General features: G+C 56.7%; 6 protein-coding genes across 6 annotated transcripts; 3 read left to right on the plus strand and 3 right to left on the minus strand.

Moving 5' to 3' along the window:
• Positions 1–675: 675 nt before the first annotated feature.
• D7B24_008880 (uncharacterized protein) lies at positions 676–4,233 on the plus strand (the record flags this gene model as incomplete). The annotated part of the gene is made up of 3 exons (XM_028642963.1): positions 676–1,554; positions 1,616–2,226; positions 2,292–4,233. The coding sequence occupies 3 exons, from the start codon at positions 676–678 to the stop codon at positions 4,231–4,233; spliced, it is 3,432 nt and encodes a 1,143-aa protein (XP_028493342.1).
• A 1,729-nt stretch (positions 4,234–5,962) lies between these two features.
• On the plus strand, positions 5,963–7,356 carry D7B24_008881 (uncharacterized protein; the record flags this gene model as incomplete). The annotated part of the gene is made up of 5 exons (XM_028642964.1): positions 5,963–6,038; positions 6,211–6,243; positions 6,337–6,498; positions 6,567–6,868; positions 6,925–7,356. 5 exons carry the CDS (start codon positions 5,963–5,965, stop codon positions 7,354–7,356), a joined length of 1,005 nt encoding a protein of 334 aa, XP_028493343.1.
• A 1,018-nt stretch (positions 7,357–8,374) lies between these two features.
• On the minus strand, positions 8,375–14,022 carry TOP2 (DNA topoisomerase 2; the record flags this gene model as incomplete). The annotated part of the gene is made up of 3 exons (XM_028642965.1): positions 8,375–9,931; positions 9,986–13,597; positions 13,957–14,022. The coding sequence occupies 3 exons, from the start codon at positions 14,020–14,022 to the stop codon at positions 8,375–8,377; spliced, it is 5,235 nt and encodes a 1,744-aa protein (XP_028493344.1).
• Positions 14,023–14,899: 877 nt separating this feature from the next.
• Positions 14,900–17,712, minus strand: D7B24_008883 (uncharacterized protein; the record flags this gene model as incomplete). Its single annotated transcript, XM_028642966.1, has 5 exons — positions 14,900–15,087; positions 15,162–15,878; positions 15,930–16,356; positions 16,408–17,202; positions 17,698–17,712. 5 exons carry the CDS (start codon positions 17,710–17,712, stop codon positions 14,900–14,902), a joined length of 2,142 nt encoding a protein of 713 aa, XP_028493345.1.
• A 362-nt stretch (positions 17,713–18,074) lies between these two features.
• On the minus strand, positions 18,075–19,377 carry GPI8 (glycosylphosphatidylinositol anchor biosynthesis; the record flags this gene model as incomplete). Its single annotated transcript, XM_028642967.1, has 2 exons — positions 18,075–18,786; positions 18,842–19,377. 2 exons carry the CDS (start codon positions 19,375–19,377, stop codon positions 18,075–18,077), a joined length of 1,248 nt encoding a protein of 415 aa, XP_028493346.1.
• A 2,372-nt stretch (positions 19,378–21,749) lies between these two features.
• On the plus strand, positions 21,750–23,801 carry D7B24_008885 (uncharacterized protein; the record flags this gene model as incomplete). The annotated part of the gene is made up of 2 exons (XM_028642968.1): positions 21,750–21,784; positions 21,890–23,801. 2 exons carry the CDS (start codon positions 21,750–21,752, stop codon positions 23,799–23,801), a joined length of 1,947 nt encoding a protein of 648 aa, XP_028493347.1.
• Between the last annotated feature and the right edge of the window lie 535 nt (positions 23,802–24,336).

A 24,336-nucleotide genomic window follows, 5' to 3' on the forward strand; every position in this document is an offset into this window, starting at 1 on the left:
GATGGCCGCCCAGGGACTCTCTTTGATGGGTCAGATTATTTTAGTGATGGGAAGAAGTTACGTGACCTGTAAGATGGCCTGAACAGGACGACTAGACAGGGTTGCTTTTTGGGTAGCGTCGATATCGGGCCTAGCCAGCCTAGCCGGCACATCAGGGGACCGCATTACAGTGCGGTAGACGAGGAGGACGAGGAGGAACGGCCGATGATTGATGCCCTGAGGAGCTGGATTGATTTGCTTTGCACTTCGCCGGGGTCTCGAATCGTTCGGCTCATCAAACCCTCGTTTCTCGAGATCAGCTAGCTGGCTGGTTTATTTCATTTCATCATTTGCTGTGAATCAATTGTCGTTGAAAGTCATCTCGCCCGTCGCACCTGCCTCGTTTCCCGTTGGAACTTCTTTCCACCCCATCGAGACGCGGTGTTTCAGCCTGCTTGACTTCTGGAGTGAAACAGCGCGAAAGGCAATCACTAGAGATATTGACGAGGCGAATCCCATACTCTTGCAGTCTGGCACCTCGCCCGACGAAAGGTTGGGTGGCCAACCGACAAGGACATCCGTCAGCATCGCCATCCTCGTCACCAAAGGGCATGCTCGAGCGCCACCTCGACTGAACAAAGGGTAGCCCAAAAGTCGAGTCTTCCCAGCTGCCTCGTACCAGCGAAGCATTTCGAGATGGAACCCTCGATCGAGAAACAGGTTTCCCCACCGGCCATCCCGTCGGCCGATGTCGAGATTCCAACTGTTGTCAACCCGACCATCGGGCCCGCCCGTGACATTCCAGTCGCCGACACTGCATCGACACCTACCGCTGCCTCTAGTCCAAGAAGCTCCATCCGTTCTTTGGCGATGGATTCGACAGCAACGCCGGTATCTAACCCAACACTAGAGCTGGAGCCAGAATTGGCAAAGGAACACGAACAAGGTCTGGAACAGACCCAAGATTCAACGTCGACGCTACGACCAACATCCGAGCCCGAGTCCCTACACGAGTCCGAACCTCAGTCGAACGAAACCCTCTCTCCTATCGACGAGAACACCTTGAAACTGGCAGATGCCGTTGTCACCGATACAACAGTAGAAAAGCCTGCAGAAGACAAACAAGAAGTCGCCAGTCCGGTGCCCGAGGCGTTTGCACCCAACGTCCCTGGCAGCGTGACGCCCAAGATGGCCCACGATTCTATGGTCACTGTCAGGCTGTCGGAGCCGCCCACACTGACTCTTGATACATCGGTGCTGCTCGAGGATGCCACAACACTGCGACGACCCAGCACAGTACGGTTCGACAAGACGCCCCTCGCTCATGTGGTCGAGCGAGATGACAGCCTCGACGAGGTATCGAGCGACCCTGCTACGCCACTTCCGCCAACGAACTGTGCCCGAAGCATCGAAGAGGAACTGATGGATGCGAAGGCTGAAAGTTGCGTGGAATCACCCGCGGACGACAAAGATCACAATGCAAAGGCTCGCCGCTCGTCTATTTCGGAAGAGGTCGACTGGGAACAGCTGCAAAAGACGGAAGCCGAGGAGCCAAAGGACGACGAGACGGACAAGGTATGCCGATTGACTTCCCTAAGCAGCGACGACTCGGTTTCTGACACGTCTCGCACAACAGTCCACGGCAATGCTGCTCGCGATGCTCGAAAAGGAGAACGACTTGTTGGCTACTAACCCCAAGAGTGTCAAGGTGCAGGCTGTCGAGCAATTATCGAACCAGCAGCGCGTGAGACCCCCTTCGATGGCACAGCTGCGAGATATGGTCAATGGACCTCAACCTTCCGCCCTTCGATATTCCATGCTGCCACCTCCTCCAATGACCGACCTCGAGTTTTATGCTGCGCTCGTCAAAGACTACCAGCAGACCGCCGCCAGGCTGCCGACACTTCTTTCCAATAAGATCCGCAAAGGCATTCCGCCTCCGCTGCGCGGCGTCGTGTGGCAGAGCATGTCGGGCGCTTGCGACGCATCCTTGGAAGAGCAGTTCGAGCGGTTCTCGGGCGAGTCGAGCCCGTATGAGCCGATGATCGGCAAGGATCTCGGACGGAGCTTCCCCGGCGTTGACATGTTCCGCGATCCGGAGGGTGACGGCCAGCGTATGCTCGGCAGGGTGCTCAAGTGCTTTAGTCTCTACGACCAGAAGATTGGCTACTGTCAAGGGCTGGCCTTCCTTGTTGGCCCTCTGCTCATGCACATGCCCGACAAGCAGGCATTCTGCGTCTTGGTCCGGTAAGAGCCGTGAAAGGCAGCTGCATCCTCGCACCACGAGACCACGCTAACCGTGACATGATCAGATTGATGGAACGATATGATCTGCGCAGCTGTTTCCTTCCCGACCTGTCAGGACTGCACGTCCGCATCTACCAATTTCGGGAGCTGTTGCGCGAGAATCTGCCCCTGTTGTCGGGACACATGGAAGATCTACAAGTTGACCCGGCATACGTTTCACAGTGGTTCCTCAGCTTCTTCGCGACAACATGTCCCCTGCCAATGCTGTTTCGCATCTACGATGTCATCTTTGCAGAGGGCGCCCCGGAGACCCTCATGCGTGTCGCCTTGTCGCTCATGCGCAAAAATCAATCCCGCATCCTGGGCTGCAGCGAGTTCGAGGATGTCATGCAACTTCTCCTGTCTCGTGGCCTCTGGGATTGCTATCACTACAACGCCGATGAGTTCGTCCAAGACTTTGTCAGCTTGACCGGCGTTGTCAGCCGAGGAAAACTACTGCAGCTCGAGCAGGGGTACATGGAGGAGAAGATTGCGACGGCCAATGCGGCACGCACATCAGATGTGACCACTGCCGCCTCCCGATTCTTGGGCCGCATATGGGCCACGTCTTCTACGAAATCATCCAACCTGAGCCCTGGTCTAAGTGCCGCCTCGCGACCAATGAGTATTTTACGACGCAGCACCTCGAAGCAGAGCCTTGCCTCGACTCTCAACTCGATGGAAGCCAGCTCAGCCAGTGTGTTGAGCTCAACTTCCACCGACGCGACTGGGGTTTCTCGGGACTCGTCAACTACGACTGCCGATGATGGCGCCTCGATCAAACCCAGCAATAGCACGAACCATAAAAACACCGAGGAGAGGAACCTCCACAACCAGATCGAGGATCTCCTCACCGCCCTCAGCGAGCTGCAACGGAACAACGCATTGTTGGCGTCAGACCTGCAACAGGAGCGTGAGCAGCGTGAAGAAGACAAGCGAGCCGTCCGGTCGCTGCTCGACGGCCTCCGCAAGAAAGCCAGCAATGATTCGGTTGGGACTGATGCAAGCCTCGAGACTGTCAAGGCCAATGAGAGCACAGATGCTGGGCAGCAAGACGAAGAAGCCGACAAGAGGAACAGCACCTTGGATGCTGAATCAAAGACCCCCACCGCCGACGACCTCTCTCAACTATTGGATGTTGTCGAACAAAGATTCGCCCTGCCGCAAGTGACCGCACGGCACCGTTCTTCAACCATTCAGTCTAGAACGTCGCTGCGCGATGAGCTTAGCCATGCCAAAGATCAACTTGCCAATGCCATGTCTCAGTCTCAGGACTACGGGAGAAGGATATATGACTTGGATCAGGAGGTATCAGCTCTGAAGGAACAAGTCAAGGAGAGCCATGCTCACACCCGGGCCCTGCATCAGGATAAACAAAGGCTAGAGAGGCAGATCCTCAACATGCGGGTGCGGGCTTCTGCTGTTGAGGTCGACGACCGCGCTAACGTGGCGGCCCATCCGCACACGAGCACGTCCAACATGGGCGAGTGGCCCAAGGCGGCGACGGGTGCTGCTGGAGGACTTCGCGAGTTGAAGCTCGGCAGAAGTAGGTCAACACCATCGCAAGCCGGATCGGCGTTCGGCAAGAGAACATCGTCGCTCCCCAAGCCTCACGATTCAACGATTCCTACGGTTTCCACGCCATCACCCCCGGTCAGCGACCATGAAGCGCTTTTGCTGGAACTCGTGCAGGCCAAGACATCTGAGGCCATTGCCAGACAAGAGGCAGACGAGTCAAAATTGAAGCTCGAGAGCCTTCGAAAGGCGTATGGTCTGGCACCAGGGGACACACCACCAGTTTCTCAAGCACCATCGGCTGCTTCGGCTGCCATGGGTGTCTTTGGCCGCTTCACAGGCGGAGATGCCACGAAGGCTGCTGCGGCGCCCGCTGTGACGACACCACCTATCGAGCAGAGACCCGCTCAACAAACCCAGGCTGGAGGGTTCTGGGGCTGGCGACGGGCCTAGGCTAGATGGTGCTTCAATTGTAGGCGGGCAGACAGCCATCAGTGGAACAGATGGGTCATGGTGTAAGGGACGGCGTGCGAGCTGTGAGGGCGGGGATGGCAGTACATTTGACGCAAGACCAGAAGGAAGAGGATCAGTAAAGGGGAGGCGTGAAGTATCATATAAACAAAAGGACAGGCGGAAGTGAACACAGCGTTAGACTGACTTTGCTCGCACATAGCCTTGGAGTTGAGCGGCGTTCTGGAGGTTACAAGGGCCAGATGAGCCTCTGACTGTCTGTCTGGCTTCTCTTCGTGGGATTACCTTGGGCGCTTTTGCGAAAGACTTTTGTAGTCCTGGTGAGAATGAAACGAATTATTTGTCAGGTTCATGTCGACGTGTTTGTTTGTGATGCGGGCGCACCCTTAAAGTTGCCTCGAACAGGCGTCTGTCTACGTAGCTCATCATCGGCCCGTTTTCCGAATGCCCTCAAGTCACGGTCCTGGGAGGCAGCGAACCAGCAAGGTCGTTCTCCCAAGGGGATGACGCTCGAGTCGCGCGCGCGCATGTCGTGTTCTGGCCAAGTCGGGCTTGGTCGGGGTGGTATCGAAAGCGGGGAATCACATGCAACGGCCAGGAGACAGTCTCGAGACAAAACATCACTACCTGGCCCTGCTACCCCTTCGAGCTGGGGGCGCGTCATGGGGCATGCCCCATCATGCTGCTACCTAGACTCCGTGCCATCACCATCAGATAGATCTGTCAAGTTTTGGTAGGGTTTTTTTTTTCCTTTCGAGCTTGAGGCCAGATAACGAGAGGAACGTGGCTGTTGCCTGTCTGTCCTGCTGGCGGGGGCACGCTCTGGTGCGCGTGTACGGGTTGCTTGCATGTCGTGGTATGACGACAGCGACGGGCGTTCCAGGCTCTCTGCGTCGCGAGCCGATGATGGGAAATGTCGCAATGAGTTCAGGGTCGCGGTGGGGCGCTGTAGGGTGGACACTGCAGAAGGTATAGGGTACTTGACAATGCACCAGACCGGGCCTTGTCATGGTGTAGACGAGACGGGGGGAAAAAAAAAAGTCGTATCGATTGTTGCTGTGGCACACATGCGTCATCGCTCGAGCCAGCTGGATGCACTAGCCACAGTGGAAGGTCCACCCAGGTGAAGGTAAGCTGGAGCTCCTGCTCCTTACCTTGCTGCAGCAGCTGCAGCTGGCACAACCTACTGATGCTCTTCTGTCGGCAGGTTGGTCTGAGCGGGCATACCCCCCCCCCCCGGCCAGCCCGCCCGGGGAGGGGCCACTGAGCCCGACAGGACAGGCAGAGAGGCTCAGGCAGAGGCTAGAAAGAGAAAGCTAAGGTCTCTACCTAGGTACCTAAGGTATGTAGGCAGGGAGAAGGAGGTCAGGGCCTGTTTTTTCGTTCCTGCCCCGGGTGGGTTCCAGGTTGCTCCTGCAGTCCCATCATTTGCATCACCACGCTTGTGAGCAACCCACACAAAGGGGTGCTTTTCTCTCCTCCTCCTCCAAGCGCTATCTCCTGCTCTCCCACTCCCTCTTCCACCATCACCGCACACAAAACTCCCAAACCCTCTCCCACCTTACCATTCACCTTCCTCGGAATCACTATTCTCGAACCTGCATCTTCGCGTGCTCTTTGCCATCCATCTTCGCCTGTCGAGCTCGCTACCCTTTCCACACACGCTCACACGACCACATCCACACGACAACACCACCGTCACCCGATCGCAATGGCTGACTTCCCCGACGCCCCTACTGGCAACCCCGGTGCCAATGGCAACTCCTACGTCCAGACTACCAAGGAGAGTAAGGTACGTGAATGAAATGCAGATACTTATTTGCACTCCCTCGCTTCGAATCCTCGTTATCTCTGCCTGGGACCATTGTTCGCTGACCCGGATGACGACAGTATTCGAGCTCCCCGCCGCACCCACACAAACGCACACCCTGACTACAGAAGCTGACCCTTGATCGCTAGACGCCGCTGCTGCTTACCAGCAGCTCGCCAACGGTATGTTTGATTGTGTTTTTGGACCATGGCTGATCTGCCGGCGCCTTATCTCTGTCGCCAGGAAAATTTACTGACCAAGCTCTCCCTCTCCAGGCCCCATGGCTGAGAACGTAAAGGCCCAATCGGCCAAGACCTCCAACGAGTTTGGCAACCTCGCTGCCTCTCGCAGGACTCCCTCGCAGCCTGCTGCCACCGACCAGCCCCTCACCCACTACCACTCGTTCTTCTCCGAGCTCCTCTCTTGGAAGAACCCTCGTACGTCATGATCTTCTTGCTTCCACCTGGCTTTCTTCGAACCACAGAAACTGATAAGCATGTCCTAGGTGCCTCCGCTATTGCCTATGCCTCCATTGTTTCGGTCATCTTTGCTGTTCGCTACCTGGATGTTCTCCGCTATGCCTTCAAGCTTACATGGATGGTTCTCGGTACCACCGTCCTTGCCGAGCTTACCGGCAAGCTCGTCCTCAACAACGGCCTGGCCACCCAGCTTCGCCCCCGCCGCTACCACACCATCTCGAGGGAGACTCTTGATGCCGCCATAGGAGATGTGCACGAGCTCGTCAACTTCTTCGTCATTGAGGCTCAGCGCATCCTCTTCGCCGAGAACGTCGGTGCTTCTGCTGCTGTAAGTTTGTGCTCGTGAACAGATCAGGTATTTCACCAGGCTGATCATGGATTTAGGCGTTCCTCGGTGCCTTCATCTCCTACTACCTTGTCAAGGTCATGCCTCTCTGGGGTCTCGCCTTGGCCGCCACTACCACCCTCTTCGTCGTTCCCCTTGCCTACACCTCCAACCAGGAGCTCATCGACCACCACCTCAAGCAGGCTGGCGATGTCATCAACGACCAGACCGCTCAGTTCCGCTCCGTTGCGCAGAAGCAGGCGGCCCAAGCCACCGACCTGACCAAGCAGTACATGGGTGACTACACCACCAAGGCCCAGCAGTTGCTCGGTCGCTCGCCCTCTCCCGAGGCGTCCGCCAAGCCCGCCCCCGTCGCCTCGGAGCCCGTTGCCGAGAAGGACTTCCCTGCTGCCCCCAGCACCGAGTTCAACAAGGTCGACACCACGACTGAGCCCGTCGTTCCTGGCGAGAACCCCCAGCTGGCTTCTTAAATTCGCCACTTGGGATCAACAGCTACCTGCGGCGAGCAGACTCGTGAGCGAAAACCGCGAAACGATGCCGCTGGTCGAGTGACGACGATGACGCATGGCATGAGACGAAACGACGCGACACGATTGTGACTGTCTTTTCCACCGGAAAAGGTGGCATTGACGTGGGCACGACAGCAAGATCATTCTGCGAGCTTCTTGACTCCGGCGTCGCTTGGGTTTCTTTTTCTCGCTTGATTTTGGAAGCAGGGTTTTCTATCGGATCGGAGTGTGTTTTCGTGCATCAGACGAGGCCGTGCAGACCTGCAGTGGCCTGCACTTGTCACGAGGGAGAGTTTTGGTTTGTGTGTAACGATGTACTGTACTCTCGATGACGAACCTGGGTCTCATGGTTGGTTTTTAGTTTCGCTCCCTTTCATGATTTCCGGCGATGGCGAAAGGAAGACGGACACCCATCAGATTGAGATTGCCGCGGCAAGGGAACGGAACGGTTCGTAAGGGCCTCATAATATTATTTTTCCATAACGCGTTCACCTCAGTGCTGTGCATCCGATCCTGACAGCTCGAGACTTTGTGCACCTAGCAGTATCGCTCTTTTATGTTCACCCAGTTGCAAGTCCAACTGCCGAGTACAATGCTCAGAGCGTCGCACAAGTAGACATCAAGTAGTATCACGAGTGGTGGGAAGCAATGTCAAGCCAGTAGTGGTATCCACGCACCAATCCGAGATGTACTCATACAAAAACATCAAGGTGACAAGACTCGATAAGGAAAACGAAACTAAAGTTGGGGCTATGTCTAGTCAGACAAGGAAGATACCATACCATTCACAAGTCTGGTCTTGGATCCGTAGCAAAAGCAGGAGGGCGGAGGGGGAGGAATGAGAAAAGGAAATAAGAAGGGTGGGAATTTCCGAGCCCGAGAAAAATGCTTGTTCATCAATATCATCGCATCCATCTGATCTGACAGCCCTTCCCGTCCGTGAACGCCTCGCACTCGCCAAAAATGTCGACGACTCCTTTTAGTCGCTATCGCTAAAGCCATCATCCTGCGGCTCGTCCATGGCCACGGAGCTCTCTTCATCGTCGTCGATGATGTAGGTGGGCTTCTTCTTGGCAGCCGCACGACCCGGACGGCCTCTAGCCGCGGGACGTGGGGGCGGCGAAGAAGGCTCGGCGTCATCGGCGTCAACCATCATATCGTCGCTATCGTCGTCGTCGTCGCTGAAGACGGTCTTCTTCGCGGGCTTCTTCGCTTCCTTGCTGGCCGAGTATGCCTTGGCAGCAGGTGAGAGAGGCAGGGGCTTCGCGGCGGCTTTGGGGGCTGCTTTGGGAGCTGTTTTGGGAGCTGCCTTGGCCTTGGCCTTGGCGGCAGGAGCCTTTGCTGTCGCGGCGTCATCCTTCTGCTTGTTCTTCATTCCCGCAGGGCGTCCACGGGCCTTCTTAACCTCGAGAGCCGGTGGAGGCACGGGTTCCCGCGACGACGAGGATGCCTTGGAAGGCTTACGAGCGGGCAACGAGTCATCACTGAGGAACTCCTCCAGATCATCGTCCTTGCTGGCCACAGGCTTGTGGGGCGACGACCGCACCGCGAGAGCCTCATAGTTCGTCTCGTCGTGGCTGTCGTCGTCCAGAATGTGCCTTGAAGGCTTCGACTTGAGCTTTGGAAGGGCTGCCTCACGTGCGCCATGGCTGGACTCGGGGCGGTTCATGCCGTGCAAGCTGAGTCTACCATTCTTCAGCTCCTTGGAAGGATCTGTTGTCGTCGGCTTGTACCCGTGGACCATTTGGCCAATGTCACCGACATCGCCAAAGTCGTTGTCGCTAGCATCCGACTCTGACAGGTCGAAGACAGGTCGGGCCTTGGCAGCCGCTGCTCGCTTCGTGCGCCCACCCATGACCGGCTCGGCTTCAGGCTCGACAGACGCAGTGGGTTTCTTTTTCTTCGCACTCATGCTGGTCAGGTCGCCGTCAGAGAAGTCGCTGGAGTCAGCGAATTTGGGCAGAGTCTCCTTTGCCTTCGGCTTTGGCCTCGAGGCCGGCACGCTGCTCTTGCGTGCAAGAGCGGCCGTAGCGGTGTCATCGTCTGACTCCTCGGCCTTGAGTACAGGCTCCTTCGCCTTGGGTGCAGTCTTTGGCGCAGCCTTGGGCTTGGCAAGGATCGCAAAGTCATCGTCAGAGAAGGCGTCGACTGGCGACTCGGCCTTTGCGATTTCGAGTTTCCGGTCAAACTGTTCCTGAAACCTTTTGGCAGCAGGTACCGGTTTCGCGGCCGCCTTCGCTTTCGGAGCTGCCCTCTTCCTCTCGGGCTCGAAGTCATCGTCAGCCTTGTTGCGGCTGACCTTGCCTCCGCCAGCACCGATCTTCCTAGATCGTCGGCGGCCCATACGGTTAATCTTGGACTGGATCTTGTCATCCATCTCAAGCTGTGCCTCCCACTCTTCGGCAAACTCATCGAGATCTTGGCACCAAAGGTCTTTCTCGCTCCGGGCCAGAAGAGCGTCGTGCTCGCCCTTCTTCTTCATGATCGCGGAGTTCAGCCTTTCCAAGCGCTCGAGTGTCAAGGACCAGATAGGCAGCTACGAATGGTTAGCGCATTGTGTACTCCAACCTCTCAAGTGTGGATTACATACCGAAAGTAGATAATCATAGTCGGCAGCGCCGCCAACACTGTCATCCTCATTGTCGGACGCATCCATGTCCTCTTCTTCCGTCGTCGCCTGCTTCTTGCCGTCGTTCTTGGGGAACGCTTCGTACTTGCGGTCGCGTAGTTCTTGCACGAGAACTGGCTTCCGCTTCTTGGAGACGATCAACTCACCGTCGATGATCTCCTGGATGAAGCGCGCCTGGTTCTTCAGCTTACGGTAGTCTGAGTGGTAGACTCCGAGCCAGTGCTTCTTGCGTGCGCTGTACATGTCAAGGCGGTAGACGTAGAACTCTTCCAGTATATCCTCGACCTTCTCGTACTTGCGAATGCGGCCGGTGCTGTCAAATGCCACCAGGTTCGACGTCGCAACCTGCTTGTTCAACTTGAACCTGTCCATGATACCTTCGTGGGTCTTGTGGATGTCCTTGTAGTGTTTTTCATCAAGCTGAATGACAAAATTGACATTTTTATGATCGTTGAACTCCTTGTAGTCCTTGATCCAGGCCGGGCCCTTGGCGCCGCTGATCACTTCTTCCAACTTCGCCTTGAAATCATCGGTCCACATTCGGATGGGCAGCTCCTTGATGATGATTTCACCCGTCTTGTCGTCGGTTTCGTAGATGCCGTTGAACTTGTAACGGTCCTTCTCGGCGGGTTCAGGGGTGCCCTTCCAACCACGGAACCAGGGCATCATCGTCTCAAAGGGTTTGCCTTCGGTGTCGTCAGAATCAAGGCGACCCATGCGTCTTTTGATGGCCCTGACAATCTCCATTGGGTGATAATTGGGAATCGAAGTGCTCCAACCTGTACCAATACCATCGGCGCCGTTGCACAGAACCATGGGAATAATCGGGGCATAGACCTTGGGTTCGATCGGCTTTCCGTCCTCCATTTGAACTTCCAGGTTGGGCTCGTCAAGAACAGAAAAGATCTTTCGGGCGAATGGAGACAAGCGCGTGTGGATATAACGGGGGCTGGCAGCGTCTGATCCACCGGCAAGACGAGAACCGAAGTTACCACTGGGCTCGAGGCAGTTGACATTGTTTGAACCGACAAAGTTCTGAGCGAGGCCAATGATCGTCTGTTGAAGAGACATTTCACCGTGGTGGTACGCGGCCTTCTCGGAAACATAACCGGCCAATTCCACGACCTTCTGGTCCTTGATGAGGTTCCTCTTGAAGCAAGCGAACATAACCTTTCGCTGACCAGGCTTCAGACCGTCAAGAACTGACGGGATGGAACGCATATTGTCAGCCATGCTGAAGAGGATCAACTCTCTATTGACAAAATCATCGTACGTGATGGACTTGGTCGAGTGATCGAGATACGTTCCCGGAACAAAGTTGCCAAGCCACTCTTTACGAGCATCTGCCTTCTTCTTGGAGAAGGCAAGATCGAAAAGATCCGCCTCGGAGGATTGCATTGTGTCAAACTCCTTGAGATGATCGTCGAGATTGGTAAAGTAGACCTGGGCATCTTCGTTGGAACTGGTGCCCAGACCCTTGTAGTACTTGTACTCCCAGCGGCTGATCTCATTCTTGTGCGCCTCCTTCCACTCCTCATACTGAGGCTGAGTGAAGAACGCCTGGAGCTTCTGGGGGTTCTTGGGGTTCTTGCCTTGCCAGACTTTGACAATCGGCGTGATGAACTCACGGAAAAAGTCGGGGATCTGGAGGAGGGAAGGGTATTGGACCTGTAGGAAGTTGATGAGAAGGCCCTTGATATGACTGCCGTCGTGGTCCTGATCAGCCATGATCATGAGATGACCATAACGCAGACCCTTCGTATCTGTATAGTTTTGCTTGTGTTTCAGTCCCAAGAATTGCTTGATGTTCTGGATCTCTTGGTTCTTCGTGATTTGTTCAATGGATGCATCGCGGACGTTCAACATCTTACCACGAAGGGGAAAGACACCGATGCGGTCAGGGTCGAGAATAGCGCGACCCGCAACAGCCAGACTCTTGGCAGAGTCACCCTCCGTCAAGATCAAGGTGCACTCATGTCCGCGCTTGGTGCCCGCCAAATTCGCGTCGACGAGTTTGGCATTGTTGATGCGCGATCGCCTGTTGCCATCGCTCTTGGCCATCATCTTGTCCGCCTTCTTCTCGGCAAAGCTCATGATGTTCTGAATGGCATCGGAGGCGGCAACTTTCTTTAGGAACGCTTCTGACAAGACACACTTGCTACCAAAGCTGCTAATCTTGGTAGTCATTTGCTCCTTGGTCTGAGAGTTGAACGAGGGGTTTTCGATGCGGCAGTTGATGAAAACGAAAATGTGGTTGCGAATATGTTGCGGCTTCAGGGCGTGGCCCTTCTTCTTCTTGTCGAGGTACTTCGTGAGATATTGGACAATCTGGTCAGCGACGTAGTTGACATGTGTGCCACCGGACGTAGTGGCAATGTTGTTCACGAATGAAATGTGCTGGAATGAGCCGTCCGACACGGTGAATCCAACATCCCATCGGGGGTTGTCATTCTTGTCCATTTCCACGGTGACCTTGGGCTCACCTCCCTCCTCAGAGGCTCGTTCTTTGGCGATAGCCTTGGCGTACATCTCGCTGTAGCCCTTGAACGCCGACGGCTTGACCACGGTGCCGTTGAGGTGAACTTTGATGCCCTTGATCGTGCCAGCCATGTCGTAGACTCGGCGGTACAACAAGGCCTCGAGGTCATCGTCGATGCCCTCCATGCTGAACCGTTTGAAGTCGGGCTTGAAGGTGATGCGCACAAAGTCGCTGGACTTGCTCGAGGTAATCTTGGCCTTTCCCATCTTACTCATGTTGTCGGTCCAGGTCTGTTTGTATCTTTTCCCGTTGGCAGAGTCCTGGCACTCGACGGTGAACTCTGTGCTGAAGACGTTACAGAGCTTGGCACCGTAACCGTTGCGACCACCGGTTGTCTTCTTCTCGTCGTCATCGTAGTTGGAACCTGTGAGGAGATGACCGAAGATCATCTCAGGCACATAGATGCCATGTTGCTTATGCATCTCGACAGGAATACCCTTGCCGTTGTTCTCGATGCTGATCTGACCGGCTTCGCGGTCAATGTTCACCTTGATGTGTGTGACAGGTTCTTCGCCGCTTTCCTCGCGACGGACTTTGATATCCGCAGCGTTGACGAGGATTTCGTCAAAGATTTTGTAAAGACCGGGAACCGTGGTGACCTTCCGGAATTCCATCAACTGGGTTTCCTTGTTGTAGACCCACATGGGCATTTCGGTACGCTCAACGGAGCCGATGTAGGTATCGGGACGCTTGACGATGTGCTCGAGTTGCGTGAGCTTCTGGTACGTTTCTTCTACCGTCTTCTTTGTGCCCTTGACCGCAGGCGCGGGGGCGCTGGGCTCATCGAGCGCCATGCTGTCGTTTTCAATCTCGGCAAGCGGGTTGCCGCTCGACTTGCTGGCAGCCGGGGCCTTCTTCAACTTCTTCGAGCTGGGAGGGGTGTTGGAGAGCCCGGAGGCTTCATCATCGCTGAATGACACTGGGCGTTTCTTCGGTGCTGCGGCCGTCTTGAGGGTCGTCTGGGTCAACTTTTTGGCTGCAGGCTTCTTGGCCGCCGGGGCCTTCTTCGCCGGAGCCTTGGCTGCCTTGGGCTTCTGGGCAGGGTTAGCTGGAGAACTAGAAGCTGGTGTGTTCGGAAGTGATGAGCGAGGGGGTATTGGACGAGGGGGCGGTAGCATAGACATCTCAACAGCTGGAGGAGGGATGGTTAAGAGGCAGTTGGTAGATTCGAGAGAGCCTTGTCCGACAAGACGAAGAGGGCGTGGAGTTGGTGTGATCGCGGTTGGCAAGGGGGGCGCGCGAAAGGGAAGGAACAGATGCGATTGTGGTGGCAGGGCAGGCACAGAGTCATCGTAAGGGCGGTCCGCGCATTCATGCTCTGGCCATGAGTCGCGAACCGACATGCGAAGGAAGGGGACGTTGGACCAGAGAGAGGGGGGGCGGAGGCACTTACAGGTTCGGGAGAAAAGGCATCCGACTCCTCCTGCGCGCTGAACATTGACTCGTCCGAGAAATCCATCTTGTACAGTGGTGTAGACCTGGCGCGCGAGGCGTCGTGATGCAAGTGGTGTACAGACAAGGAGGGGCGAGCAATAGGTTGACAGTGGTGTACAATGGCAAAAGGGGGGAACAGGTGGCGCCTTGCAGTGGACGCAAAGGACCGTACGAAGGAGAGGGGAAAGAGAGCGGATGCCACGATGGCGGGTGTCGTGCTCACATATGAGGTCGGAGGGCGTCAAGGAGGTGGGATGGTGGGATGGTGGGATGAAGGAGGACGGCGTACGTGTTGTGCTAGCAACAAATCCTCGATGTTGACGTTCCGATCTGGGACCAGAGTAAACATTCCCAAGTCGCGACTTCTTCAGGGTCCCTGAAAACACGGACCGCGACGGCTTCTTCCCATTGGTGCCTTAGGCCTGTGATCCTGGTCGTGTGGGGTTGGCCCTCACTTAGCCGCTGTGTCGATTGATGCACCAGGTTCATTGCTGCCTATCTGCATTCTGCCTACAGCGATATAAGTTCCGTTGACGCTGCCTGCGAATTGTGCGCCTTGGAGTAGCTCTCTGCAACACGGTGGGCAGTCGTCGACCTGCAGCCCCAGTCCAGATGTGTCTGCCTCTAAGGAAGGGAGACACTCCATGGAGATGCTGTAGAAGTTGAGAGTACGAGTCCGCGTCGTTCGGAACAACGTACATCATCAACTCTGTTGGTTGGCAGGTTTCTAGCCTGACTTGCTTGCCTATGTGCCACACAGCACATCTGTGCTCTACCTGCTCGTTCGACTGCGTTGTCTGATCTCATGGGAGTATAGCAACACATGGACCACAATCCCTTCCTACAGCCTACCCATGGCCCCCTTTCCTGAACGCCAGCCTCGACTCGGAATTTCTGACCTCCTACGCAATGAACTTACCGCCACAGCCTCCACACAACTCCACGGCAGATGGATCTACCACGGCCTCGACACCGTGCGTCTCTGCAATCCTGGCAATCTGTTCAGCAGCAAGGCAGCGACGGCCGCAGACACCGCACGCACGAGAGATACCGGGGGCTAGGATGGCTAGACCGCTGGCTGTGCAAGTCGCTATACGTCATGATCAGCACATCCTCCTTTCTCACGATCCCCATGAGGGGACGATACGAAGGAGCGGTTCTTACCAAACGTATGGCCATTGTCGCAAACAGTGTACCGGCCAGCATCCCTCAGACCGGCCTTGCAGAACCCACAGACCTGCGCTTGAAGCACGCTCCTCAGCTGCTCGCGCAGCGCCTCATCGCCCTTGGGCCTGTACTCGGCCGCCCAGCCCACGGCGCCGCGCACGGGTGGGCCGCCACCGTACATCCACTCCCACATCTTGCCCTCGGTTGTCATCTGCACCGCGCCGGAGGGCTCGTCCTGGCCCTCGCTGGCGGTCTCGATACCCGCAGCCAGGCGCGGTTTGAAGCCCCAGAGGATCTTAGATTTAACCTTTGGCTCGGGCCCGAGGGCGCTCTGCTGGGAGACCATGGCGGCATGCATGCCGCCACCGGGGGAGGCCGCGAGGCCCCAGATCCGGATGCGCCAGGGGTTGACCTGCTCGCCGGCGTCGGTGGGCATCTCAAAGTCGTCATCCGAGTCCGACTCGGGGCCCCCGACCTCGCTGTCTGAGTCGGCGTTTTGGGTGGCCATGGCGACGGGAACAGAGAGGGAGATGATGTCGTCGACGGTGCTGGCCCATTGGGGCACGGTCACCTGGTCTTCGAGGGCTGAATCGGAGGGTGCGGGTGCAGTGGTTTGATACCAGTTGTCGTTGGTCGCGGACGCGACGAGGCGGACGAGCGAGTAAACGGGGGCTGGGGTTCTGTCCACGGTGTTGGGTGGGTGGATGATGATGCCTAAGCAATGTCAGCTAGGGATCGAGGCGGTGATGACTTCACGAAACATACCGGTGGCAGGGTTTCCCTCGTTTGGAGAGTTCACTGGGTAAAGAGTATTGCATATAGTGGGCGAGTGCTGCTGTTGTGCAGGGGCTGCAGGGGAGTTGAGGATGACTTGGAAGGGTTTTGCATCGAAAGGTGAAGCGACAACGCCGCGGCAGATTTTGTCATCGCCGTCCGTCCAGACGCCGTTCTCCCACTCAACGAAAGCATCGGTCATTAAATTGGTGCATATGCCCAGCAAGTCTGTCTCGTCGACAGTGACGGCAGCCCTCTCACCACGGATCCAGTCGGCAGGAATGGTGACTTTGCGGAAACCAATGTAGCTGCGGCTGATTCGAGCGATGACGGCGACGCGTTTATCGCCTATGACAGCCCAAGGACTCCATTTGATGGAAAACGCCGAGCCAGAGGGGACAAAGTCAGGGTCCATGATCTGCCACCTCGTTAGTCAATGTCGCCACAGCCTAGTACATCTTGTCCTCACACTCATCTTGGGGTGGGGGCTGTCATTCGGGAAGCGAGCAACCTCCTCTACCCTCCAAGCCAAGGTAGGCCCCTTCCTGATCTTGGGATTGTCGAAGAACTCCACAGTGACGATGATGATTTCGTCCCGGTCGTTGAGATATGCGATGAGGGCGCGGCCAGGGGCGATCTTGTGAGCCCAGGAGAAGGACTTGATCTTGTCCCCTGCCAAGTGGCTGCCGTCTTTGACCTTGCGGTCCGGGAGGGGTAGGACGCCGCCGATGCCCCAGAGAACCCTCCAGGCATCGAAGCTGCGCTTGCGAACACTGATGTCGGTGACGGCAGAGCCCTCTTGGCCATATATCATGACAGATCCATTGGTGAGAAGAACAGAAAGGACGGGGCGCAAGTTGTAGCCAACGCCGGTAGGAGACCATTCCATGACAGACACCTGGTTCAGGGAGCTACCCCATCCGGTTGGCAGTCCGGAACCCACACCAAAGTAGGGCTCCTCTTCCATGTCGTTACCCGGGCACCTCAAACCGGCAGCGTCGAACAGCTTGGCGTTCATACGCGGATCGGGGCGCTTGATGGTCATGTACTGGCCGCGGTGAGTGTGGTACTGAATGCGCTTGTTCTCGTCGGCGCCGACATCACGGTTCCCGCGGCGGGTATCGTCCTCCGGGGTCGGGAACTCAGGGAGCATTATGTGCACCGAATCATCGGCGGCCACAGCGAGTTCGGCATCGCAGGAGATGGTGATGGCGTGGGTCGTCAGCGGACGGGACCGCAGGGTGATGGTGTTCAGCTGGGGTACCTAGTGGGCGTCGGCCATCGTTAGCCTTTGGCATCTCAGATTGTTAACTTCGGTATCAAAAGTCATTCCATCTTGTTGAGTGCTGCAATCTCAAAGACAGCCTCTTCAATGTCTACATGCTCTGAACGCTTCAAGGGAGGCAGCCATGGTAGGGTCAATCTGATGTATATAGCGTGGCTCACAGGCTGATTTGAGTTCCCAACTCTCAATTAATTCGGCGATGTTTCTTTCGAACAGGTGCGCCGTGGAAGGAGCAAATGCGTCTGGCCTAGTTCCTGCGTCAAGAGCAAAAGAGCAGTGAGAAATCGATCTCGCAGTGTCTTAGGGGTGCTTCGCCTCACCCAAGAAGGTCAAGCATGAAAGACTCCATAACGAATTGTGCACAGTAGCCTGAGGTTCCAGCCTTAATGATTTGACTGGATCCGCAATGTGAAAGTGCAGACATATCACGTTGCAGGAGTTCAAAGTAGAGATGAAAAGCAGACGCGGTCTCACCTTAATGTTGTCCATGGCGCAAAAGTTATTTTGTGACGTCCCTCCATAAGGGAAATAGTGATTGATCACCAAAAATGCTATTATACCCAAGACAAATGCGACGGGTGTCGGCAAGGCGCATACTTGGTCATGACGAATATTTGTGGTAGAGAGAGATAGTCTCAAAGTGATCGTGCTTCCAAACATCAGCTAACAAGTGAGGATCGTGTGAATTGAGGTCTGCCGGAGAAACATCGGCTAAACCCGATGGTAGGGACGCAACACCCTTCTCATTCCCCTCCGTTCCTTTGCCCATTTCCTAAACGCCATGCCCCCTTTCAATGCTCTTCGTGGATATACTAAAAACGGCCAGATTCCAATGTCGCACCCATGCCTATCTATGCCTTCACCTTGGCGGATCCATTTTGTGCCTCCTTCTTCTCGGCCTCCACTGGGTCCTCTGCGTCTTCACTCCTGGACGGCTCTAGATAGGACCCCAGAACCCAGAGCCCAACACACGCCGCCAAGGCGGTGGCTCCGATGATCTTCTTGGCCCACCAGTTGTCGTTGGTCAACGGCTGAGCAAACTGTATCTTCTTGGTTGCGGTCACAGGTACGCCCACCGCCGGGGCCGTCGCGTTCCGCGCAGCTGCATCCTGTTCATCCGCCTGGATCCTCAGCGCAGCAATCTTGCGGCTCAGCTCAAGAAGCTCCTCCTCAAGTGCCAGGCTCTTGGCCCCGTCGACCTCGACCTGCTGAACGTTGCCGAAGAAGTCGGTGATGCGGCGGCTGCGCGCCTCCTCGGCACCGCCCTTGAAGAGGTCGTAGCGCACGCCCGGATGGGAGTGTATCTTCTCAAAGTCGTAGCTGTCGAAGAGCTCGCCAATGGTCTTCTGACTGCTCATATCCTTGACCTGGTTCTCGAGGAACTCGAGGTTATAGTAGGTGAAGCGGTCGATGACGGCGACGCCGACGTCCTGGTCGGCGTGGTGAGAATAGGATGACTGGTCAAGCTTGGAGGAGCCAGTAGCGATGATGTTCGGGGAGTAGAGCTTGCTGTACATTGTGTTGGCCTGGCACGTGTCGATCATGAAGAGGATCTCATTGTATCTGCGGTCTCGGATTAGTCTTTGTGTCGTTAGAACCGGCCCACGGCTAAGCATACCTCTTCTTCTCCCACATTTGCTCGAAAGCGTCTGCTAGGTCGAACGCGCCAATTTCCTCGGCATCCTGGAACTTCAGGAACTCATTTCCGCCGTGGCCTGTCATGTACACCAGAATGTTGCTCCGCTCATCGGTCAAGAGACGCTTACTGCGAGGCATCTCGGCGCCCACACGATCAGTCATGAGTCGAATGAAGTTCTCGACGGTGACTTCATAGCCTCGGTAGTCGACCTCGATGTTGTCGCCGTACAGATCGACGGCGCGGTCAGAGTTGCTGTAGACAGTTCCCGGGAAGGCGTTGCGGGGGTTGCAGGCCATGTCGTCGGGCAACATGAGGATGATCTGGGAATCGGGGATGCCTAGTCGCTTGACGGTGCGGTAGATGGACAAGACATTGGACATGTGGCGATAGTTGAACCAGAAGCGCGAGGTACCGACGAGAACAGCCCAGTTGCTGGTGTGCTCGGCAAGAGCTGCTGGCGCCAACGCAGCGGCGGCCAACAGGACGGGTAGCTGGAGGACGTTCGACAGCAGCATGGCGACGGTCGGATTGAGCGCAGCAGGTAGTTCAGAGGATGGATAGGGACAGGGGCGAAGATATGGGAACGACGACTCGAACGCGACTCGGCGATGGGGTGAGGTTGGAGATGGGATGGACCGCGGCGGCGTTTGCCCCTGCCTGGCTGTCCACTAAGGGTCGCCTTACCAATCCAGGGATCTGGACAACGCTAAGGGGCGGCGCGGATCTGGAGGTGAGCGCACGGACCATTTTATTCTTCGCAAGGGTTTATTCGGTTTGACTCTGGCGTCTGGTCTGTTTCTGTCGTCTCTGTCCATGTCTCTGGTGTCTGTCTTGAAATGAGAAGCCGCCTGTCAAAGCCGCAACGGACTTCCGTGGCGGTTGCGTCGCCAGCATGGACCCTCTTGCCGCCCTTTCAGGCATCAGTGCATCTGCATCCGCTGATCAATCAAGGCCAAGGTTGAAGCCACATAGATGATGAGCGTGCAGAGGGAATGAGGCAAGCCACTGAGGGAAGAGACACTAGGGTTGGACCACGGAAGCTCGCCCTCCAAGTCAGGCCAGGTTTGCCGTGCCCCCTGGCTTTGGTGAACAATGACACCCAAAGTTTTGGAGATCAATCATCGGCCAGCCCTCTAGTAAAAGTAGACAGAGGGGTGCTTGAAGCCCTGGGCCACTGTGCTGCGGGTGGGAAGAGACTGCACTACATTCACACTGTCCGATCTCGGGGACGCATGCATAAACACCAAGCAGCCGACCAAGAAATTGTCACGATGCCGAGCCGCTCCAAATTTGTCGCTTGTCGGAATTAGCATGCTCTTTGTCCGCCTGACTCATCGACTTTGGAGGCGCATGGCTCGCCCATCCGGGTCTAACCCAACATCGTGAAAGCCGAGTTGGCCGCCTGACCGGCCAGTGGGGGTCGCCTCTGGTTTTTTTTTCTGCAATGTCGCCATTCTCCAGGACCCTCTTTATTCTAGCGGCAGAGTTTGACCGCTTGTCAATCAATCTCTACCTACCTTACCTACTCCTGCCTACCTAGGTACCTAGATGCCTCAGCAGACCGCCAAGGAGGGTGGGCTGGGACATCGGGGCTCTGGTTTTGGCAATGCGCCTGGCAGGTCAGCCTTCCAGGTCGAGGAGGCGCAACACGCGCCGGAGTACCGAAAAGCGTCCGCCCAGGCGGCAGCATGCGTGCGGCCTTTACAGGTACGTGCAGATAGCCATGACGTCTCGACTGTGCGGGTGCCTGGGTTTTTGCATCAAGGTGCGTTGTAGTGAGATGGAGGTGTGGGTGAGTCGACAGTCGAACGACGTGGGCCGAGAGAAGGAAGAAGAACAAACAGACAGATCCGATATGCAGAGTGCCCGCCCATCCTGAGAAGAATCACATGCAGGGCACCATGCATCATTGGTGTATTAGTCCCCTGGAGATTGTTCCACTGGCGTCCTCAGGTCCTCCCCCAGGAGGCCCTTGGTGTGAGGCGCGTCCAGTGCTAGAGAATGTCCACCACGGCCCCCGACTACTACCTAGGAACCTGCAGCAGCCTGCCTCAGCCAGTCTCGGGCCTCGCTCCCAGCGCCACCCAGCTGTTGGCAGGCTGGCTGCAGGGATGCCCCTCACCTGAGTCTGCGTTCGGTGCCTGTCGTGCATCATCAAGGCCCCGCACCATGCTTTCGATCTGTCTGTCACCCACCTTTCAAAGTCATGTCCCTCGGCGGCCCCAGCGGACAAGGGCCACCCAAGCGCCAGGCAAGAGGAACGAAAAGGACATCGTGATCACACGGCCTCGCCTGGTGTGAGCCTAGTGTCCGTTGTTCGGGAGATCATCTATCCTGACCCCCGAAAAAGGCAGAACTATAGAACACGGGAAAGCGAGCCATTTCCGACATCCTTCCTCCTGCTTGGCCTTCCATCCCACCTTCCACGAGCCTCTCTCCTCCGGGTCTTGATCCTGGGCAAGGGTCCAAACACACGCAACACCCGTGACACTTGCCTTGCCTCTCTGCCTGGCTTTGTGCGACGAAACTGTAAACTCCGTTCCGCCTTCCCGCAACTTACCTCGCACTTTCCATTCCCATGTTCTTTCCTCCCTCCCTTCCTGGTCGTCTGACAAACCGAAACACCATCCAGCGGCAACTGTCCCCGCCAAACCAAAGTTGTGCCCGCCAACCTTCCTGAGCAACTTTACTTACACATTGTCTTCCGTTTGCTGTCTCGCCTCGCCTCGCCGATCGATCGACCCTTGTGTCTCGGGTCACCTTGGCTTCATACCACGCGAACATATTTCAACCTGTCGAGCTCCCATAAACCGAACTCCTTTCCTGTTTCGCCTGCACTGTTCCTCCGTCGTCGCAGAGCGCGTCGTCTCCCTCCAAGCCGTCCATCATGGGACGCCCACCCGCTTACATCTTTGTCGTCAGGTTGGTGTCCCCCCGAGTGCATGTCTTCTCCAACAACCCCTCACCTTCGTCCTGGTCTCCCGCCTCGAATGACGTTTGAGCTGACTTGGCCCCGCGCCCGCGCAGACACGGAGCTCGACTCGACCAGGCTGACAAGAAGTGGCACCTGTCCTCGCCAACACCCTACGATCCTCCTCTGACCTACGGCGGCTGGCTGCAGGCGCAGGCTGCCGGTGCCAGGATCGCTGCCATCCTCCGGCAGGCGCAAGAAGACGCCGGCAACGACTCTCCGACAGCCCCGAGCAACAAGAGGAAGTTCAGGATTGTTGTCCACAGCTCGCCCTTTCTACGGTGCATACAAACATCCGTCGCCATCAGCGCCGGACTGGCCCATGCCGCACCCCAAGCCTCAGCCACAACACCCTATCATCTCTCCAGTACAGCCCCTGAGAAGGTCAATCCGCTGTCGGCCGACCCCAGCGTGCAGCCACTGTCAGGCGTCATCCAAAAGACGCCCATCCGAGTCGACGCCTTCCTCGGAGAATGGCTGAACCCCGAATACTTTGAGGCCATTGCTCGCCCGCCGAGCTCGCAACACATGCTCGGCACTGCCAAGGTCGCGCTCCTCCGACATGAGACCATCAGCGCCTACGAGAGCTCTCGTCCCCATGCAAGCTCCATGACCTCACTGTCTCATGGCCAGCTCTGGAGCAGCCCCAAAATGTCAGCTGCGAATGAACGGGCGAGCTCGGTAGACTCCAACTCGCCCTTGGGTCTCGATGGCCTGCCCGCCATGGCCAGCGCCCTGCCGAGGAATCGCGCCGGTAGTGCGAACAGCGCCTCGAGCACCAGACGGTCTACCAGTCCCGACGACGGATATGTAGCGCCGACGCCCAATTATGCCATATCCACCAGCGGAAAGATCCCCGACGGCTACGTCGCGCACGCCCGCGACGCCTGCGCCGTCGCTGATTATCAGTGGGACTCGATGCAAGAGCCTCTAAACTGGGGTGACGGTGGTGTGTTTGGCGAGGAATGGATCTCCATGCACCGGCGGTTCAGGGCTGGGTTTCAGAAGCTCGTAGACTGGTATGCGACGGCCGAGAGCCCGGCCGAACTCGTGACTAAGACTGTACGGCTCGGTGCAACCACAACACCCCATGCGCCTGTCTTTGACGATGCCGACGATGACGCAGAGGCTGTAGTCATTCTCGTCTCACACGGCGCAGGGTGTAATGCCATGATCGGCGCCATCACGCGCCAGCCGGTCCTCATGGATGTCGGCGTGGCCACCGTGACGATGGCTGCGCGAAAGGACAACGTCGACGGCGACGCCCCTATCGTTCCATTCAGCGATCCCAGCGCGCCGATGGTGCCGGGCAAGATCCCGATCGACCAGTACTATGACCTGAAGATCCAGGCGAGCAATGATCATCTGCGGAACATGTCCTCTACTGGCGGTGGCCTGTCGCGCGCGGCATCCACCTCCTCGGCCCATGTTCACACGCCACATCCTCAGGCCAGAGGCCGCGTTTCGACCATGTCCTCCGCGACGGGATTGGGGTTTCACGACTTTGATCTCGGCGGCTCCAGGAGCAATTCGGCTAACGCCAACCTCGCGAGCATGCGGCGCACATCTTACACAACGTCGCCCATGCCTCGGGGCATCGCGCTCAATACGACCGGTATCACTGTCGGCAGCGGCGCCACAACCTTTAGCCAACCCGTGTCTACGGGTCTCTGGTCGCCCTCGAGTCCTGTCGTCAGGCGCAGCGAAAGCGACGACGACGACCTCTTTCCCGACTTTGATGGCCGGCGATTCGCGGCGCCCAAGGCGCCGAGCCCAGAACTGATCTCCCCGTCAAGCAGCCATCCGCTGCAGAACATCAGAGAGGAGCAGCCAAGGACCGTTCGGTCTCCCCACAGGCTGCAGGAGATCTCCAGGCCGCCGTCGAGGGACGGAGACGACAGGATGGAAGAGACGGTTCAGGCGGTGCCGGTTGCCAGCACGGGGGCTAGGGGTCTGTGGGGCGCGTGAAGCATCATCCGCGTGAGATGCCTCGCGATGCGGTAAATGAACATGTCGAGCGTACAGAATGTCTGATCGGAGTATGGGCGTTGGTTGGTCGGAATGCCGGGTTGGGGATATCATAGCATGGCACTGGAACAAGGACAAAAGAATCCTCCCACCTCGAAGAGAAAGAAGAAGAAGAAAAGTCGGGTGACGAATGGCGTTGAATCACGAGTTCCCCCATTTCCAATTTGAGAGCGTTGACCACAATGAGGGCTTGTTTCTTAATTGTAACTCTCTTTGACACCACCGAGAAAATGGTTCAAATCGCTTGCTTCAACTACACCAAGGGACACGTGAGACGATTATTGTTGGCAAAAAAAATAATGAATATTCATAGCTCGAGATGCTGGAAGAAAAACGGTCTAGCTTTGTGTGCCACCTCGTCTACGTCTCCAACACGAGCGAGCACCCATGAGATCCTGTCATATGTACACTCTCTCCTCCCTCCCTCCTCTACCGCCGTCATGTCTGCCCTGCCTATTCAAGGCAAGCGCCACGT

The sequence above is a fragment of the Verticillium nonalfalfae genome (genome assembly GCF_003724135.2).
Source record: "Verticillium nonalfalfae strain VnAa140/NRRL 66861 chromosome Unknown scaffold_83, whole genome shotgun sequence".
NCBI classification, from domain to species: Eukaryota; Fungi; Ascomycota; class Sordariomycetes; order Glomerellales; family Plectosphaerellaceae; genus Verticillium; species Verticillium nonalfalfae.